The 19,323-nt window shown below is 54.4% G+C and overlaps 1 protein-coding gene across 14 annotated transcripts in view; it reads left to right on the top strand.

Annotated features, from left to right (window-relative positions):
- Window positions 1–19,323, top strand: part of PALD1 (phosphatase domain containing paladin 1) — a 100,731-nt gene that overhangs the window by 61,777 nt on the left and 19,631 nt on the right. For 7 of the 14 annotated variants that reach the window (XM_063669919.1, XM_054435291.2, XM_054435289.2 and 4 more), the window contains 14 exons: window positions 384–548; window positions 1,700–1,860; window positions 2,074–2,149; window positions 2,995–3,146; window positions 3,498–3,597; window positions 3,811–3,915; window positions 7,216–7,311; window positions 7,685–7,813; window positions 8,298–8,414; window positions 8,498–8,653; window positions 8,993–9,175; window positions 10,512–10,652; window positions 10,873–10,944; window positions 16,731–16,871. In XM_063669919.1, the coding sequence (XP_063525989.1) occupies window positions 384–548; window positions 1,700–1,860; window positions 2,074–2,149; window positions 2,995–3,146; window positions 3,498–3,597; window positions 3,811–3,915; window positions 7,216–7,311; window positions 7,685–7,813; window positions 8,298–8,414; window positions 8,498–8,653; window positions 8,993–9,175; window positions 10,512–10,652; window positions 10,873–10,944; window positions 16,731–16,871 (1,794 nt within the window). The remainder of the gene's footprint in view (window positions 1–383; window positions 549–1,699; window positions 1,861–2,073; window positions 2,150–2,994; window positions 3,147–3,497; window positions 3,598–3,810; window positions 3,916–7,215; window positions 7,312–7,684; window positions 7,814–8,297; window positions 8,415–8,497; window positions 8,654–8,992; window positions 9,176–10,511; window positions 10,653–10,872; window positions 10,945–16,730; window positions 16,872–19,323) is intronic. The other 7 variants (XM_063669921.1, XM_063669924.1, XM_063669923.1 and 4 more) reach the window with 3 other exon arrangements.

Below are 19,323 nucleotides of genomic sequence, written 5' to 3'. Positions count from 1 at the left end.
CACCTGATTTATTCAGGATACCATGCTAGGAATTATGGGTACATGAAAATGACCAGGACATGATTTTGCCTACGAGGAACTTGTGGTCCGTTAAGGGGGAAAAGATGCATTCATTGATAATACAAAGCAGGAATCAACGCTAGGAGATTCATATGAAGGACTCTTGACCCTGACAGGAGGCAGGGGTCACCGCTGACTGGGAGGGTCATGAGGAGGTAGCATTTGGACTGAGTTTTGTTTCTTGGGTAGGATTCAGGTTGCAGGGATGGCGTGGGGTGCAGGAGGAAGGAACAGCTTGGGCAGAGGCCCTGAGGTGGGGCAGTGGTGCAGGTGTCTGTGCAGGATCATGGTGATGGCTTCCTTCCCCCTCGGGCTCCCGGTAGGAGTGTGTCATCTTCTGTGTGCGAGAGGAACCTGTGCTGTTCCTGCGTGCAGATGAGGACTTTGTGTCCTACACACCTCGAGACAAGCAGAACCTTCATGAGAACCTCCAGGGCCTTGGACCCGGGGTCCGGGTGGAGAGCCTGGAGCTGGCCATCCGGAAAGAGGTGAGGACTAGTGCGGTGTGCGGGAGACCCCAGCCCACAGCCCAGCTTTGCAGATGCTCTTTCTGGGGCCAGGTCACCTGCTCTTACTGGCCCATGTTCCCCCACTGTTGTACCCTGCTTGGGTGAGTGGCTGGCTGCAAGGCTGACTCACGGGCAGCCAGAGGAAGGACTTCCTATTCTAGCTCTCTTTGCCTCTGCCCCTTTCCCACCCTGCTTGTCTCCTTGATGCTCAACGTCCTTATTTAGAAAGGGGTCCGGTGAGCTGGGTGCAGTGGCTCATACCTGTAATTCCAGCACTTTGGGAGGCTGAGGTGGGCAGGAGTTCAAGGCCAGCCTGACCAACATGGTGAAACCTTGTCTCTACTAAAACTACAAAAAATTAGCTGGGTGTGGTGGCGCATGCCTGTAATCATAGCCACTCGGGAGGCTGAGGCAGGAGAATTGCTTGAACCTGGGAGGCGGAGGTTGCAGTGAGCTGAGATCATACTACTGCACTCCAGCCTGGGCTGCAGAGTGAAACTCTTTCTAAAAAAAAAAGAAAGGGTTCTAGGCGAGTGAAAAGAGCGCTAGACCAGAAGGACCAAGGCTGCAGTTCAACTCTTTGAGAGCCACGAGCCTCTGAGTCAGTTCCCTTGGTGGGTCTGTGGGCCTGTTTGACGATCCTCTGTCCTCCTCCTCTTCCATAACACAGAGGCTTGTGGAGGCCTCTGAGGCAGCTGACACACCACAGAGGTGTGTGAATAGAGTGTGGGGTCCCAGTGTCCCCAGAAACTTCCAGGTCAGGAACCGAGGCCATGCTGGCGCCCAGCTCTCTGCCTCTCCCATCCCCTCCAGGCCTCTTGTGTGCTCTGCTCCCCTCGGCTCCAGCTCCCAGCTGACCACACCTCCCCTGTCCTGGCACTGGTGGCTTTGTGAATTCCTTCACCCACTGGGCAGAGCCCTCCTGCCTCCCCCCTGTGTGGGTACCCCGATTCCTTCAGAACTCCCAGGAAGGGCATAGAGAGCACCTCTGGCCGTGTAGTTCCCTCATGGGGGGCAGAAGCCTGCCTGTGGCCTCTACATGGCCTGGTCACTCCAGAGCTCAGCCAGGACACTCAGGGAGGGTCCTGAAGTTCAGGCCATGGCCCTCTGACCCCCACACCTCCCTCTAGATCCACGACTTTGCCCAGCTGAGCGAGAACACATACCATGTGTACCATAACACCGAGGACCTGCGGGGGGAGCCCCATGCCGTGGCCATCCGTGGTGAGGACGACTTGCATGTGACGGAGGAGGTGTACAAGCGGCCCCTCTTCCTGCAGCCTACCTACAGGTACCACAGGGCCACCCCCAGCCCTGGCCATGGGTGCTCCAGGTCCTGCTCTCCAGCTGCAGCCTCAGTTTCACCGTCTGCAGGTTGGGCTGAGTTCCCCACACCCATGTCTCCCACGGTGGGGCCCATTTCCAAACAGTGCCTGAGAATAGGGGGTGAGGGGGATTCCCAGAGTGGGTGCCTGCCTGATGGCTGCTCTCCCTCACCTGGCAGGTACCACCGCCTGCCCCTGCCCGAGCAAGGGAGTCCCCTGGAGGCCCAGTTAGACGCCTTTGTCAGTGTTCTCCGGGTAAGTGGGGCACGGGCGGGCATGGAGAGGAGTCTTGAGAGTCATCCCCATGGAGGTGCTCAGGGTGGGCACAGCCTCGCCTTCCTCAGAGGAAGGCTTCGTTCTGTGTTGTGTATGTGAGCGTGTTAGGGTGGACGTGTGGTGGTGTCTGTCTCTGTGTATATGTCTGTGTGTGTCAGCGCCTTTGTGTGTGTCTGTGGGGAGTGTGTGTACATGTTTATGTGTCTCTCTGTGTGTCTGTGTGTTCCTGTCTGTGTGTCTCTGTGTGGGGATACATGTGTCTCTGTGTGTGTGTGTGTGTCTGTGTGTCTGTGTATATGTACCTGTATGTAGGTGTGTGTTTGTGCATTCTCTTATGGCAGAGTCCATCACTGACCGTTGGCCTAGCTGCTGGCCGTGGCCGGGCTGCCAACTTGCTGTGTGGTCCCGGACTAATCACCTCACCTCTCTAGACCTCAGTTCCTCATTTCTTTAGTGGAGCTAACGACTCTTGCCCTATGGACTCTTCAGCTGAAATTTCCTGAGTCTTGGTGGAGTTTCTGTCCAGCCCCCTTCAGGGCATTATCTTATTTCACTGGCATCTTGCAGGAGGTGTTAATACTGGCCTGGTGCCCTCTGAGTCGCTCTCACTTCCAGTTCTTTGAGCTCCTCCAAGGCCTGGGGAGGGAGCAGGTGGAGCTGATCAGGCTGATCAGCTGATCAGAAGAGGCCAAGACACCTGTTGGAGCCCACTTTGCTGCAGACCATGGGGCAGGGTGGGCTGATGTCATGCTTTTCCTCCTGCTCAGGCCTCAGCCCAGGGTTTCCTGGTCTCACTGGGGCCTGATCCTCATGGTCTTTCCCAGGAGACCCCCGGCCTGCTGCAGCTCCGCGATGCCCACGGGCCTCCCCCAGCCCTCGTCTTCAGCTGTCAGATGGGCGTGGGCAGGACCAACCTGGGCATGGTCCTGGGCACCCTCATCCTGCTTCACCGCAGTGGGACTACCTCCCAGCCAGAGTGAGTGGCCCGGGGCCCAGCGTCCTGAAGGGCTGTGGGGCCGAGGAGGGGACAGGCTGCCCCACAGTGTGGGGACATGTCTAGGAGCCCAGAGCCAGAGCTGGAAATTTGGCATCTGGGGTTCATTTCCTGGTTTGCAACGAGACTTGCTGGAAGACCTGGAGAAAGTCACCTGACCTTTCTGGGCCTCAGTTTCCCTAGTTGGGGAAATGTCCCCTGCTTCCCACAATGTGATTCAGAAGGAACCTGTAGTCTGGTGTCCCCCAGCGGCCATATGAACGGAGACAGCAGGCAGGTGGCTGTGTGAGACCTTTGGAAGAGCCTGCTAATGTACTGACCCTGCCTCGACAGGGCTGCCCCCACGCAGGCCAAGCCCCTGCCCATGGAGCAGTTCCAGGTGATCCAGAGCTTTCTCCGCATGGTGCCCCAGGGAAGGAGGATGGTGGAAGAGGTGAGCGAGGGACAGCAAAGGGCTGGGGCAGGGGTGGTGGAGGGGACGGTCACTCCTCTCACTGGTCAGGGCTCTCTTCCTCCCCGATACCCTCCCCTACCTCTCTGCCAATCTTTTTCTTTCCCTCTCTTTTCTCTTTTCTCCTGCCATTCTGCCTGGACCCTGCTCCCCACCCCCCACCTCCCTCTTCCTTGCCCTGGTCCCTGGCACCAGGTGGACAGAGCCATCACTGCCTGTGCTGAGTTGCATGACCTGAAAGAAGTGGTCTTGGAAAACCAGAAGAAGTTAGAAGGTATCCGACCGGACAGCCCAGCCCAGGTGAGGCATGGAAGGACGTGTGAGCACCCTGCTTCTCTGTGAGCCCTGCAGCCTGATTTCATTAGGCATGTTGACTGGTTTCTTTCAGACTGACTTTTTCTGGCTGCTGCGTCTCCCATGAGAAGAGCAGTTTTCAGAGGAAGGGGAGATAGGGGCACTGGGCCCGCAGGAAGGACAAGGAAGAGGGGAAGTTTACTTTTCCTGACCAGGTCCCTTCAGCTGCAGAATAAACAGGACAGAGGAAGGGGCTGCTTGCCAGGGCTGCAGGGGCCCCTGAACTCAGATACTCCCCAGGCCACTCATGGCCTCCCACTAGTAAAACTCCTGGTGTTTCTTTGGGAAGATTGGGGTTTGGTCCAGCTGGCTGCTTCTGAAAGACTTATGGGCTCTAGGCTGTCTCAGCAGACCCTGTCCCCATGCCTTAGCGAAAGGAGGTGGGCTTGATAGTGTTTATATCATACTGTGCATGGAAAGAATCTAAAGCCACAGAGGCAGCTTCTTCTTCTTTTTTCTTGTTTCTTCTTCTCTTCTTCCTACTCCTTCTCCTCCCCCCTCTTTCTCCTCCCCCTCTTCCTCTTCCCCCCGCTTCCTCCTCCCCCCCTCTTCCTCTTCCCCACTCTTCCTCCTCCCCCACTTCCTTCTCCCTCCTCCTCCTCTTTCTCCTCCCCTTCCTCCTTCCTCCTCTTCCTTCCTCCTCCTTCCTCCTTCCTCCTCTTCCTCCTTCCTCCTCCTTCCCTTCCTTCCTCCTCCTTCTTCCTCCTTCCTTCTCCTTCCTCTTTCTCCTTCTCCTCCTTCTTCTCGTCTTCCTCCTCCCTCCCTCCTCCCTTCTCCTCCTCCTTCTCCTTTCTTCTCCTCCTACTTGTCTTCCTCCTCCCTCTCCTCCCCCCCTTCTCCTCCTCCTCCTCCTCCTTCTCCTTTCTTCTCCTCCTACTTGTCTTCCTCCTCCCTCTCCTCCCCCCCTTCTCCTCCTCCTCCTCCTCCTCCTTTCTTGTCCTTTTTCTCCTCCTCCTCCTCCTTCTTCTCATCTTCCTCCCCCCTTCTCCTCCTCCTCCTCCTCCTTTCTTCTCCTTTTTCTCCTCCTCCTCCTCCTTCTTCTCATCTTCCTCCTCCCTCTCTCCTCCCCCCCTTCTCCTCCTCCTCCTCCTTCTCCTTTCTTCTCCTTTTTCTTCTCTTCCTCCTCCTCCTGCTTCTCCTTCAATAGGGTCTTGCTCTGTTGCCCAGGCTGGAGCGCAGTGGTGCAGTCATAGCTCACTGCAACCTCGAACTCCTAGGCTCAAGGGATTCCTCCACCTCAACCTCCTGAGTACCTGGGACTACAGGTGCATGTCACCACACCTTACTTTTTTAGAGATGGGGTCTTGCTATGTTGCCCAGGCTGGTCTTCAACTCCTGGCCTCAAGCAGTCCTCCCGCCTTGGCCTCCCAAAACACTGGGTCTTTTTCTTTTTAAAAATGTTTTTAAAAGGCTGGGCACGGTGGCTCACACCTGTAATCCCAGCACTTTGGGAGGCTGAGGCAGATGGATCACTTGAAATCAGGAGTTTGAGACCAGACTGGCCAACATGGTGAAATCCTGTCTCCACAGAAAACACAGAAATTAGCTGGATGTGGTGGCACCCGTAGTACCAACTACCAGGGAGCTGGTGTGTGCCCAGCAGTACCAGCTATCAGGGAGGCTGAGGCAGGAGGATTCCATGAGCCCGGGAGTTCGAGGCTGCAGTGGGCTATGATCGCACCACTGCACTCTAGGCTGAGCAACAGAGCAAGACCCTGTCTCAAAAAACAAAACAAAACAAAACAAAAGAACCCAAACCAAAAAAAATCCCATACAGTACTTAGAGCCTGCCACAGAGTCCCTGGAATGTCACCCCTGCTGTGATATACTAAACAGTCCCCCTCTTCTTGGACAATTGAGTTGCTCTAGTTCCCCATCAGTGTAAATACTTCTTTGTTGAGCAGCTTCATGAAAATGAAGGCTATTGTGTATTTAGGATTCTTAGTCTAGATTAGGCATCAGCAAACTACGGCTCTTAGACCAAATCCAGCTTGCCGCCTGTCTTTGTAAATGTGTTACTGGAACACAGTCTTGCTGTTCTCTTCTCTCCTGGCCCACGACTGCTCTTATGCTGGGATGGCGGAGTTCAGTAGCTGCAGCAGGGACCCTGAAGCCTGAAAGTCTAGAGTATTTACCATCTGGCCCTTTATGGAAAAAGTTTGCTGACACCTGGTGGAGATTCCCAAAGATGGGATTAAATTTCACCAAAGGGTGTGGCCCTTCTTTAGGGCCTCTATGAATCTCACTTGAATCTCACTTGCCCTCCAAAGGGTACTGACCCAGCAGGAGAACCTGGAGATCCGAGGGCCCTTGGGGTTCTCTCGGACAACCCACCATGCAGAGGAAGCTGGGCTGGGGTCAGGAGACTTGGGGAATCTAGCTCTGTTTGCTGTCAGCTGTGTGACTTTAAGGAAGTTACCTCATTTCTCTGAATCTCCGTTTCCCTCTGTAAATTAGGAGTAATTAGGATGGCTCCCCTGGAGCACTGCTGTGAGGGTCTTTGTATTTTCTTGTGGAGAGGCTCCAGTTCTTTTTTTTTTTTTCTTTTTTTTTTTTTTTTGAGACAGGGTCTCACATTGTCATCTGGGCTGGAGTGCAACGGTGAGATCATAGCTCACTGGAGCCCCAACCTCCCAGGTTCAAGCAATTCTCCCTCCTCAGTCTCACAAGTGGCTGGGACTACAGGCATGTGCCACCATGCCTGACTAATTTTTGTATTTTTTCATAGAGATGGGGTTTTGCCATGTTGCCCAGCTTGTTTTGCACTCCTGGGCTGAAGTGATCTGGCTGTCTCAGCCTCCCAATATGCTGGGACCACAGGCATGAGCCACCGCACCCAGCCAGGTTCCAGTTCTTAAGGGAGGGACTCTGGCTTGGGGGTGTTCACACACTTGGCTTCCTCAACACAGAAGGTGCACAACCCTGACCTGTTGGGTGTTGCTGGAGCTAAGTGAGGGAGCCCCTGCCTGTCTTGGGACTGGGAGCCTGCTTGGGAGACCAGCCCTGCACCTAGAACCGCAGTGCCCGGTGTGGTCACCCACATATCTCCCCAGACTGCAGATAACCACAGCAACTGGGATAGGGTGAGACACTTAGAAGAACTTACAGCCTGGCAGAACTGTCATGAAGGAAGGGGAAGACTGTCTTCTGGGGAGTTCCAAGGCTTAACTCCTGCCTTTGCAGGGATGGGGACAGGGACAAGACTGCCTGAGGCGCCTGTCCTTAACACCCTGTCCTCCCTCTCAGGGAAGTGGCAGCCGACACAGCATCTGGCAGAGGGCGTTGCGGAGCCTGGAGCGATACTTCTACCTGATCCTGTTTAACTACTACCTTCATGAGCAGGTGGGGCCCGGGAGGAGCAGACCCACGTCCCCTCCTCTTGGGCCTCTCCCAGCCTCCCCACCGCAGTGACTGGCTTGCTGTGGAGGGAGACTCCCCAAGGAACCGGGGAGGGAAGGGAAGCCAGGAGAGACCCAGATTCGGGAGTAGTCCCTGAGCAGCTGGGCACAGGGAGGCCCCACCTCTCTCCTCTGGGCCCTCGTCTCTGTCCTTAACCAGGACACCAGACGTCCAGGTCTTCTCTCAGCCACTCCCTTGTCCCTGCTCTGGGCCATGTTGGATATCTTTTGGGGCTTCCCCTGCCATGGTGTAGGCAGGGAGGGTTCAGGATGGCCCTGTGCCCCTGAATTCCTCGTCTCTCTGCCTCGGGCTGCAGTACCCGCTGGCCTTTGCCCTCAGTTTCAGCCGCTGGCTGTGTGCCCACCCTGAGCTGTACCGCCTGCCTGTGACGCTGAGCTCAGCAGGCCCTGTGGTTCCGAGGGACCTCATCGCCAGGGGCTCCCTGGTGAGTGTGACTGGCAGTCGGAGAAGTGGGCATGGCTGTGTACTGGCCCTGGCCCCTAAACACTGGATTCCTGTAGGGTTGGGGTAAGCATTGCCCTTGCAGGAGGTGAAGAAGAGAGGCTGTGGGTGTTGGGATCCTCTTGTGAGCAGAATGGGGTCATGCTCAGGCCCCAGCAAGCATTTGCAGCTTTGGCAGCTGTTCTGGTACCTTCTCCTCAGTCTCAAACCCAAGAGCTCTGGGCAGGGTTCTAGGATCTTTGCCTCCAGCTTCTTCTCTTTGAGCCTCAGCTTCCTGGTCCAGAGAGTGGGCACCATTGCGCTTCTTCTTGCCAGGGCCGGGGGGAAGCTCCAAGTGTGCAGGAGTGCTTTGTAAACTGTGAAGCTCGGGTTCCACCCCACCCCCCGCCTGCCTTGGGCCAGGTCCTGACCCTTTCTGCGGCTGCAGTCGGCTGCTGTGGGTCCCAGGCTCGGTGCTCTCCCCACAGCGGGAGGACGATCTGGTCTCCCCGGACGCACTCAGCACTGTCAGAGAGATGGATGTGGCCAACTTCCGGCGGGTGCCCCGCATGCCCATCTACGGCACGGCCCAGCCCAGCGCCAAGGTGACCCCCTCTCGGGGCCTGGGTCCCCCAGTGGGGTCAGGGAGGGAGGGCTGAGCGCTCACTGCCGGCCCTCCCGTGTCCAGGCCCTGGGGAGCATCCTGGCCTACCTGACGGACGCCAAGAGGAGGCTGCAGAAGGTTGTTTGGGTGAGCCTTCGGGAGGAGGCCGTGTTGGAGTGTGACGGGCACACCCACAGCCTGCGGTGGCCTGGGCTCCCTGTGGCTCCTGACCAGCTGGAGGTGAGGCTCCCTGCCCTCTAGGCACCCCTGCCTCCGAGGCTTCTAGGGCGTGGCCTGGGAGGGTCTTCAGAAGGCCTCACGCTCCCGCATACAGATGGAGAATCTGAGGCCCCGGGAGGAGCAGTGTCAGGGAGTGGCCAACTCAGGATTCCCACTAAAGTGCTCTGGTAACCTGCCTGGCTTTGGGGGGTGGTTGTGATCCCTGAGGCTTGGGGGGGGTCAGGGATGGGACTGGAAGCCAGGGCCAGGCCTGGCCATGGCAGGCTCTGGCCTTTCAGGGCTAGCCTAGAGCCTGTCCCACAGCCAGTGGCCTGTGTCCTCCCTCCTGCCCTTCCCCAGACCCTGGAGGCCCAGCTGAAGGCCCATCTAAGCGAGCCTCCCCCAGGCAAGGAGGGCCCCCCGACCTACAGGTTCCAGACCTGCCTCACCATGCAGGAGGTCTTCAGCCAGCAGTGCAGGGCCTGCCCTGGCCTCACCTACCACCGCATCCCCATGCCGGACTTCTGTGCCCCCCGAGAGGAGGTGAGGGTGCTGCTCAGGCTGAGGCCTCTGGGGAGGGACAGGAGGCCTCCCTGTCTCCTCTCTGGTCTGGGATCTGGGAGAATGAAACGACCCCACCTTCTCTACGGGGCCCGGGAATGGTCTCACGAAGTTTTCCAATTTGGCCCAAGTGGTTTATTCACATGTCTTCCAAGCTTTGTGTGTGTGTACATGTGTTTATTATGTGTTATAGGGTATATGTGTGTGTATTATGTTATAGGTGTGTGTGTGTTATCGGAGTGTGTATTCTGTTATGTGTGTGCATATGTGTTATGTGTGTACATGTGTTTATTATGTTGTAGGGTGTATGTGTGTGTATTGTGTTATGGGTGTGTGTTATAGGTGTGTGTGTGTTATCGGGGTGTGTGTAGTCTGTTACAGGTGTGTGTGTGTATTTGTTATAAGGTGTGTGTGTGTGTTGAGGGTGAACATGTCCATGGTGTCCGTGGTGTGTGTGTCTCAGCTGGAGGACTGTGTATGGAGTGTGTGGGTGGCATGTGGAATGTGTGTACGTGTGCATGTCTTTTTATGGAGTTTGTGATGTCTCCCTTGTCTGTATTGGGGGCTGTGTGTGGAAAACCATCTTTAGGGGAGTGGTGTGGTGTGTGGTAGGGTTTGTGGAGGGGTCGTTAGGAATGCGTGTGTGTGGCATCTGTAGGTCTGTGACTGTGGGTGTCTGTATAGTGTGTGTGTTTACTGCACGTGGATCCCTGTGTGGTGCGTGTGTCTGGCGTGTGTTGTAGATGAACCACTGTGTGCGTGGTGCGTGTGTTGTAGATGGGTCGCTGTGTGCTGTGTAACTGGCAATGGGGTCTGTTTCCTGCCTGAGCCCCTCCTGGCACATTTCTCTGCGGCTGTCACTGCCTGCGGTGGGCTGCCCCCTGGTGGCCTTGTGCTGCAGGGCTCTTCTGAGGTCAGGCCCCAGTCCATGGTGGGACCAGGGCTGGGTCCAGCTCAGGTGGGTGGCAGGGCCAGCGGTCTATGTGCAGCCCAGGGGCGCAGTACACAGGGGTGACATACAGGTGCATGTCCTGCCTGGTGGAGGGTGGGCACCTTGAGCCCCAGATGCATGCTGTGTTGGCTCACACATCCTGTCCAGGTGCTTGGTGTGAGGGTGATTACGACTGCACAGGTGCAGCTGTTTACACACATATGGGCTCATGCACCCCGGTGAGTTTTGTTTGTGTGTGCAAGCTTGGGAGCCTGAAAATTTCTGGCCCGAGGACAGTGGCTGGGGCTGCCATGTGGATGGGGGCCCTGTTGGGGTCTGTGCATCCAGGAGGCACCCGCTGACCCAGACCTTGCTTTTCCCGCCCAGGACTTTGACCAGCTGCTGGAGGCCCTGCGGGCCGCCCTCTCCAAGGACCCAGGCACTGGCTTTGTGTTCAGCTGCCTCAGCGGCCAGGGCCGTACCACGACTGCGATGGTGGTGGCTGTCCTGGCCTTCTGGCACATCCAAGTAGGTGTGGCCTCTCAAGTGAGATTAGAGATTTGCCTGGAGGAGGGTGGACACTCAGATCCCAGGCACACTGGCTCCACAGGAGGGTGTGAGGGGCAGAGACAGCCTGGTGTGGTCCCAGAGCCCCTTCCATCAGTCTTGGGCAGCCCCCCAGTCCTCCCCAGCAAGGGGCTCCTGGCGTTGGGAGGGGGCTTCTGTCTCAGTAGCTGTCTTCCCTCAGGGCTTCCCCGAGGTGGGTGAGGAGGAGCTTGTGAGTGTGCCTGATGCCAAGTTCACTAAGGGTGAATTTCAGGTGAGCATGCCCTGCGGGGTCGCTGGGGCACCTTGGGATGGGAGGAGGAGGAGGACTCCTGCTTGCTGGTCTAGGGGTCCTCAAAGCACGTCCCAATGCAGTCACCTCTGCCACCTCATCAGATCAGTGCTTCCCTGTTCCCATTTTATAGATGAGCCCAGCAAGGCGTGGGACAGCTTGGCTCTGAGGCCCAGGCAGACGGCCAGCTATGGAGATGTGGGCTGGACCCCTCCCTGCCCGGCCTTGCTGCTGGGCTGCTGTGTGCCTTGGGGAGGTCACTGGCCACTGTCTTGTCTGGGTAATGTTGATAACAACCTCCCAGCACCTTCAAACCAGCTGTGGTTGGTGACCTTGTGTGGGTCCCCAGCCTACTTTGCCCTGCCTGTTCCTCTATTTCAGATTAGGGCACTGGATGGCCAGCCACAGACATTCCAGATTTAGTCATCCATGTATTGTGCACCTGCCACACACCACAGGCCATCTTCTCAGGCATCCCGAGAGTCGTGGCAACGTCCCTCAGAGTTGGCTCATGGCTGACCCGCAGTCAGCAGCACAGTTGGCTCCTGTCTCACTGGCTAACTTCGCCACTTGCCCCTCCCCTGCCCTCGCCGCAGTCCTGAGGCCCTGACCGCCATGCAGCACCTCACACTTGCTAAGCTCTTGCAGCCTCTGGGCCTTTGCACATGCTGTGCCTTCTCCCTTCCTTCTTCTGGCTGATTCTCTGATTCTTTCCTTTTTCCTTTTCTTTTTGTGGTAAAATATGCATAACATAAAATGTACCATTTCAACCATTTTTAAATGTACAGTTCAGTGGTGTTAAGTACATTCACGTTGTTGTGCAACTGTTGCCACAACCCATCTAACTCCTTCATCTTGCAAAACAGAACTCTGCTGTCCTATTCAGTAATTATTCCCCATCCTCCCTCCCAGCAGCCCCTGTTCTACTTTCTGTCTCAATGGATGTGACTACTCTAGGAATCTTCTATGAGTGGAATCGTACAGTATTTGTGTTTTATGACTAGTTTATTTCACTGAGCATAATGTTCTCAAGGTTTACCCACATTGTAATATGTGTCAGAATTTCTTTCCTTTTAGAGGCTGAATAATATCCCATTGTATGGATACACCACATTTTGTTTCTCCATTCCTCCATCAAGGGACACTATTTGCTTCCACCTTTTGGCTGTCATGAATAATGCTGCTATGAAATGCATAGTGCACGTAGCTGAGTCCCTGCTTTCAGTTCTTTTGGGCATATACTCAGGAATGGAATTGCTGGATCCTATGGTAATTCTGTTTACTTTTTTGAGGAACTACCATGCTGTTTGCCGCAAGATATGCACCATTTTACATTCCCACCAGCAACACACAAAGGTTCTGATGTTTCCACATCCTCACCAACACTCGATTTCTTTTTTCTTTTTTCTTTTTTTTTTTTAGAGATGGGAGATCACCATGTTGGCCAGGCTGGTCTCGAACTCCTGACCTCAGATGATCCACCCGCCTTGGCCTCCCAAAGTGCTGGGATTACAGGTGTGAGCCATTGTGCCCAGCCAGTTTTTTTTTCTTTTTTTTTTGATAATAGCCATCCTGCTGGGTATGAATTGGTATATTGTGGCTTTGATTTGCATTTCTCTAATGATTAGTGATGTTCAGTATCTTTTTATGTGTTTATTGGCCACTTGTATATCTTCTTTGGAGAAATGTCTGTTCAAGTCCTTTGTCCATTTTTGAATTGGATTGTTGTTGAGTTTTGGTTCTTTATATATTCTGGAAACTAATCACTTATAAGAGAGGTGATATGTAAATATGTTCCCTATTCTGTGGGCTGACTTTTTACTCATTGATAGTGTCATTTGATGCACAAAAGTTTTTAATTTTGATGAAGTCATTTGTCTTTTTTCTTTTGTTGCCTGTGCCCTTGGTGCCATATCCAAGAAATCATTGCCAATTCCAATGTCATGAAGCTTCTCCCCTGTGTTTTATCCTAAGACTGTTATAGTTTTAACGCTTAGGTTTAGGTCTTTGATCCATTTTGAGTTAGTTTTTTTATATGGTGTGAGGTAAGGGTTATCTAAGTTTCTTCTTTTGCATGTGGATATCTGTTTTTTCCAGCACCATTAGTTCAAGAGTCTGTCTTTCCCCACTGAAGGGTCTTGGCACCCTTGTTGAAAGCCACTTGACCATATGTATGAGGGTTTTATTTTCCAGCTGAGTTTAGTCTTTGTATCAGTCCCTTGAATGTGATGGTCAGGCCTCTCCTTCTTCACACCAGGCCTTGTGCTGGGAGCTGTGTGTACTCCCTCTGTCCCCTTTCTCAGCTTCCAGGAGGTAGGTGCTTTTACTGCTCCCAGTTTATAGATGAGAAAATGAGGCCTGGGGAGACAAGTTTATTACCCTAGGGCCACATCAGAGAGGTGGGGCTGGGGTATAAGCCAGGCTGTAGACCTCAGAGCCTGTGTTCCAAAGTTACATCATGTGACCTGAAGACACCCCTGTATACCCTATCCTCACCCACCCCCAGATAATCTAGACCAGCTTCCTTTGCAATTAGTTCAGCATTTGTTGAGCCCACAGTCTGTTGGGGAGAAACGATCAATAGAGCGTGAAGAGGCCCAGAGCAGACACTGGTTCTAAGGGCCAAGAGTGCAGCTGAGGGAGCCTGAGAGGGCTTCATAGAGGAGGCAGCATTTGAGTGCCTTTGGGGAAGATGAGTGAGTATCCTTGGCGAGGAGGGGAGTGTCTAGAGGGATCACGTGTGCAAAGGAGGGATTCTGGAAAGGGCAGGAACTATGTAAGGCTGTGATTTGTCAGAAGGGAAGCAAGCAGGACTGAGGGGTGGGGGCCCATATTGTGAAGGCCCTGGAGGGTTGCACTATGTGTTTGACCTTGACCGTGAGGCCAGGAGGGAAGCAGAGGAGGTTGTGATCAGACTCTCAGTCTGGGGGCCCCAGCAGGCAGTTGTGTGGATTGGGGAGTGGAGGGAGAGGCAGGAGCTGAGTGAGGAGGGGCTGCAGGGTGAGCAGGAGCAGCCCAGTCCTCATTGGTAGGTCTTGAGGGCTCCTGGATGTGGGGTGAGGAGGGCACCTAGGATGACCTCGAGTTTCTGGCTTTGCAGTAGTGACAGCTGTCAATGTGGAATTCAGGGGACGAACAGCTGCAGCAGAGGCCAGGAGTTGGGTTCCCTGTGAAAAGCTGCAGCCCTCTGTCTGAGTTGGCCTCCAGGACGCAGTTCCCTGCACCCTCCTGGGGACCTGCCTAGAGCTTGGGATTGGGGATGTGGACTGGGCAGCTCCCTCCTGCTCCCCTGAGCACAGCCTGAGCCAGATCTGCCACTAGTTCCTTCCAGACTATTCCTTATTCTCCTGCCACTTGGCTGCAACTCCATGCCTGCTGGGGTGCCCAGCCCCAGGCCAGGACTCTCTGAGAAACGCAGGAGTTGGGGAAAGGCCATTCCCTGTTCTTAAGTGGCAGCCAGAGAGAGAAGAGGGCGAGTTAGGTGTTCATTCATTCACTGGGCAGCTGTTGCTGGGGCACCAGGCAGGTGCCAGGCACCACTCCAGGTGCCAGCAGAAAGCCCCTCACTTAGTGGGGAGCGGGCATGAAAGCGGAGGCAGATGAGCAGGTGGCTGCTGACCATGGGACAGGGCTCTGCGGGGACCTTGCAGTGTGGTGGGGGTGGGTGGAGGGAGGGGTTATGGGTGAGGCTGGAGAGGTAGGCTGGACCTGGTGGCACGGAGAGCCTTGTAGGCCCCAGTTTCTGTGCCGAGTGCAAGAGAGCCATGAAGAGATCAAAGCCCAGGAATTATACAAACATGGGTTCACATTGATGCTTTCATAAGACCTCTCTGGCCACCAGGGAGAGGGAGGGCGGGGAGGAGGGTGGGGAGGAGGCGCTGGTCAGAGGGGTACTGCTGTGGAGGCAAAGGGGGATGGGGGTCTGGATCAAGTGCCAGCTGTAGAGAGGTGCAGTGTAGACAGATTTGGAGGGGAACTCCGCACAGGTTGGCAGGGAGGGCCTGTGGGGGAAGAGCCATAGAGTGACCTAAACAGGCTTCAGTTTCCCAGCAGTAAGGGGCAGATTATATCATTTTTTTTCTTTTTTTCTTTTTCTTATTACTCAGAGATGGGGTCTCACTATGTTGGCCAGGTTGGTCTTGAACTTCTGGCCTCAAGCGATCTCCCCACCTCAGCCTCCCAAAGTGTGGGATTACAGGTATGAGCCACTGCACCTGGCTGGGGTGGGGGATTATATCAGATGAGTAGTGTCCAACTCTGAGTGTCTGCGCAGTGCCTGGGGGCTGCTGCAGGTTAGGAAGAGGCTTCTTACACCCCCTCCTCACCCCTCCAGCCCTAGTATGTGACAGCTGTCTGTTTTATAGATCAAAGTTCTGCATGAGGCCTCGTTTGAAGCAGGATTTCTACTGCTTAAAAAATAAGCACCTCGACTAGGCTTGGTGGCTCATGCCTGTAATCCCAGCACTTTGGGAGGCCTAGGCGGATGGATCACCTGAGGCCAGGAGTTCAAGACCAGCCTGGCCAACATGGCGAAACCCTGTCTCTACTAAAAATACAAAAATTAGCTGGGTGCGGTGGCAGGTGCCTGTAATCCCAGCTACTCGGGAGGCTGAGGCGGGAGAATTGCTTGAACCCAAGAGGCAGAGGTTGCGGGGAGCCGAGATCTCACCACTGTACTCCAGACTGGGTGACAGGGCGAGACTCCATCTCAAACAAAGCAAAACAAAAATAAGTACCTTAGATCAGCTTAACATTCCATGGGTGCATTGGGGTGGTTTTTGTATCATATAATACAAAGCATATAAAATGGCAATTTGGAGTCACAGTCATGCATTTAATATGTCTTGAACATCTTAAATGACTTATATTCCCATTTTTTTTTTGTAGAATTATTTCCTAATGTAAACCACTTCTTGATTGTGGCTCTCTTGTGAGAACTGTGTGCACTCTGTGATGTCTTTGGCTGTGGCAGTCCCGTTTTCCTAGTAACTCTGTTGATGTGCTTGGACACTGAAAATCTGTAGTGTGCAAGACATTAAGTTGTGGATTGGTGGGGTTTATGCCACAGTTTATCAACACTTGAAAATACTGGTACTTAATATCCTCTTAAAGAACAATTTGCCTCCAAATTTTAAGCTGGAAAGTTAATGGAATAACTTTCCAGCACTTTGGGAGGCCAAGGGCGTGGATTGCTTTAGCCCGGGAGTTCGAGATTAGCCTGGGCAACATGTCAAAACCCCGTTTCTACTAAAAGTACAAGATATTAGCCAGGCGTGGTGGCATGGGCCTTTAGTCCCAGCTACTCAGGAGGCTGGGGTAGGAGGATCACCTGAATCCAGGAAGTTGAGGCTTCAGTAAGCCCTGATCACCCCACTGCACTCCTGCCTGGACGACAGAGTGAGACTCTGTTTCCAGACAACAACGACAACAACAACAATAAATGTCAATGGAATAACTAAAAAGGAATCATAATCCATGCCTTTTTTAGATTTTCGGTACAGATTGCAATGTCTGTGTACTGATCCTCAACACAACCAATAAATCCCAATTGTGGAGGAAAAAGAAAAGCACCTGGGTAGCCTGGCCCTGGAGATGTTCAGGATCCCCCTGTCCTCCCTCAGTCTGAGAACTGAGGAGCAGGCAGGGCTCTGTGGTCAGCGCCTGGGCCTTAGGCCTGGTGTGGCCTTTTGGCGAGGGTGCAAGCCTGGTGCTGGGGCTGTGGGCTCTCACCAGCTTTCTGTCTGCTCACCCCCCTTCTCTGGCCCCAGGTAGTAATGAAGGTGGTGCAGCTGCTGCCCGATGGGCACCGTGTGAAGAAGGAGGTGGACGCGGCACTGGACACTGTCAGTGAGACCATGACGCCCATGCACTACCACCTGCGGGAGATCATCATCTGCACCTACCGCCAGGTGAGCCCCCGCCCCGCCCCAGCCACCCTTCCAGGTGTGCACAGCTAGGGAGTGGCTCATGTGGCTTTGGGGTTGCTAGGGGTCCTAGGGGCCCCTCCTTGGCTCGTGGTCACTTTTCCACCTTCTGGAAGTGGAAGTGATCCATGAAATGGACACATCCCCAGCCCCGACACACTGGTATGGGTACCAGATTCTGGAGTGGTAGGGGAGATGTGTGCAGGGGCCATGTTCAAAGCATTCAACAACTGCTACGGCCCTGGGACCAATCAAGGATGTGGCCAATCAGAGTGAACACCCAGGAGCCCTGTGGTGCCAGGCGTTAACCCTCTCATTTCTGGGTCCTGGCGGGGGGACCAGAGATCCCGGACAGGAGTCAGGTAGTGGGTGGGTGGAGACCCTCAGGGCCTTGGGGTGGCTGTTTCACAACTAGCACGGAGGCTGTCATCTCAGGATGTGGGTATGTCTGTGCTGCCCTGGGGCTGGGGCTGGCTCCCAGATGGGGTGTTTTTTGTCTGTAAAAATTGTTTTTAAATAAATCATTACATTATAAAAATAAAGTTTTGGCCAGGCGCGGTGGCTCACCCCTGTAATCCTAGCACTTTAGGAGGCCGAGGCAGGCAGATCACCTGAGGTCAGGAGTCGGAGACCAGACTGGCCAACATAGTGAAACTCCATCTCTACTGAAATACAAAAATTAGCCGGGCATTGTGGCAGGCGCTTGTAGTCCCAGCTACTCGGGAGGCTGAGACAGAAGAATTGCTTGAACCCGGGAGGCGGAGGTTGCGGTGAGCCAAGATCATGCCATTGCACTCCAGCCTGGGCGATAGTGAGACTCCTCAAAAAAAAAAAAAGTTTCATAATAGTCCAGATTTCATGTAACAATCTGGATTTTCAGCCTATCTGGAAAGAATGTGCCCTCAAGCCTGCCTGGGTCCCCAATACTCCCTGCTCTGTCACACTCGGTCCTGCTGGACCAGTCCCATGACCACAAGCTAGTGTGGGCTCTAGAGTTTTTGGCCTGGGTCTCTGTGTGGAGTGCTCACTTCTGTTCCTCTCTGGCCCATTGAATCTGATCGGCTTCTGGAACAGAGGCCGGTGCTGAGTGGGAGGGGCAGTGGTAGGAGCTGGTGGGTAGGGGGTGAGGACTCCATGGTGCTGAGAGAGGGCTATATGTACCAGCCATGTGTTCCCCACTGCTGGCCAGCAATTCTCAGAAACAGTTCTTGCCTGTGGCCCCTGCAGAGGGGGCCTGCCCCAAGCCAACCCTATGCTCGGCTGCAGCTGTGCACACATTGGGGAAATGACTGATTGGGCCCAGCTTTTGCTCAGAGTCATGGATCAGGCCCTGATTGGGGCAAAGGGTGGATGCCTAGCTGGAAGGCAGGGCAAGGCATCTGGGGTCAATCTGGGTCCAAGATCAGAGGTCATTTGGGAGGGGAGTTTGGAGAGATAAAGAGGCTGCCAGGCCAGGGGAAGAGTGGCTCACACCTGTGATCCCAGCACTTTGGGAGACTCAGGCAGGAGGATCACTTGAGGCTAGGAGTTTGAGACCTGCCTGGGCAACATAGTAAGACCTTGTCTCTACCAAAAAAAAAAAAAAAAAAAAAATTAGCTCGGCATCATGGTCTGTGGTCCTGGCTACTTGGGAGGCTGAGGTGGGAGGACTGCTTGAGGCTGGGAAGTCGAGGCTTCGGTGAGCTCTGGTCACGCCACTGCACTCCAGCCTGGGTGATGGAGAGAATGTCTCAAAAAAAAAAAAAAAGAAGGGCTGTTAAATGTGGGGAGGGGAGGCCGGGCGCGGTGGCTCAAGCCTGTAATCCCAGCACTTTGGGAGGCCGAGGCGGGTGGATCACAAGGTCAGGCGATCAAGACCATCCTGGCTAACATGGTGAAACCCCGTCTCTACTAAAAATATAAAAAATTAGCTGGGCGTGGTGGCGGGCGCCTGTAGTCCCAGCTGCTCGCGAGGCTGAGGCAGGAGGATGGCATGAACCTGGGAGGCGGAGCTTGCAGTGAGCCGAGATCGCGCCACTGCACTCTAGCCTGGGTGACAGAACAAGACTCTGTGTCAAAAAAAGGAAGGGGAAGGTGGTTAAGGAGTTTTGGAAGATGGACTTTGGTGAATTTAGGAAGAACTGTTTTCTTCAGGGCCACAGTTAAATTGGATCCTGAGTCTCCTTTTGAGTTACCTTTGGGTCCCACTCACAGTGGTCTTTTGGCAGCAATGAGCTAAGAAGCTGAGCTCCTCCCACTTTCAGAGGATGCTGAGAGGGCTGAGAATGGAAGCTTCCAGTTCAATCTGAAAGCTGGAGGCCCAATAGTTGAAAAAGGATGCCTGCTTCAGAGCATCTTAGACTTTCCATCCCATGCTGGCCAGGCTGTGTTAGAGAGCCCCTACCTCCCTGACTCCTGAAGCTGATAGGCCCCCCTTCCTCTGAGCTCTGCAGTCCTG

Source organism: Pongo pygmaeus, chromosome 8 (genome assembly GCF_028885625.2).
Source record: "Pongo pygmaeus isolate AG05252 chromosome 8, NHGRI_mPonPyg2-v2.0_pri, whole genome shotgun sequence".
In the NCBI taxonomy this organism is placed as follows: domain Eukaryota; kingdom Metazoa; phylum Chordata; class Mammalia; order Primates; family Hominidae; genus Pongo; species Pongo pygmaeus.
The sequence above is the reverse complement of the archived record's forward strand: the minus strand, read 5'-3'. Positions and strand labels throughout refer to the sequence as shown.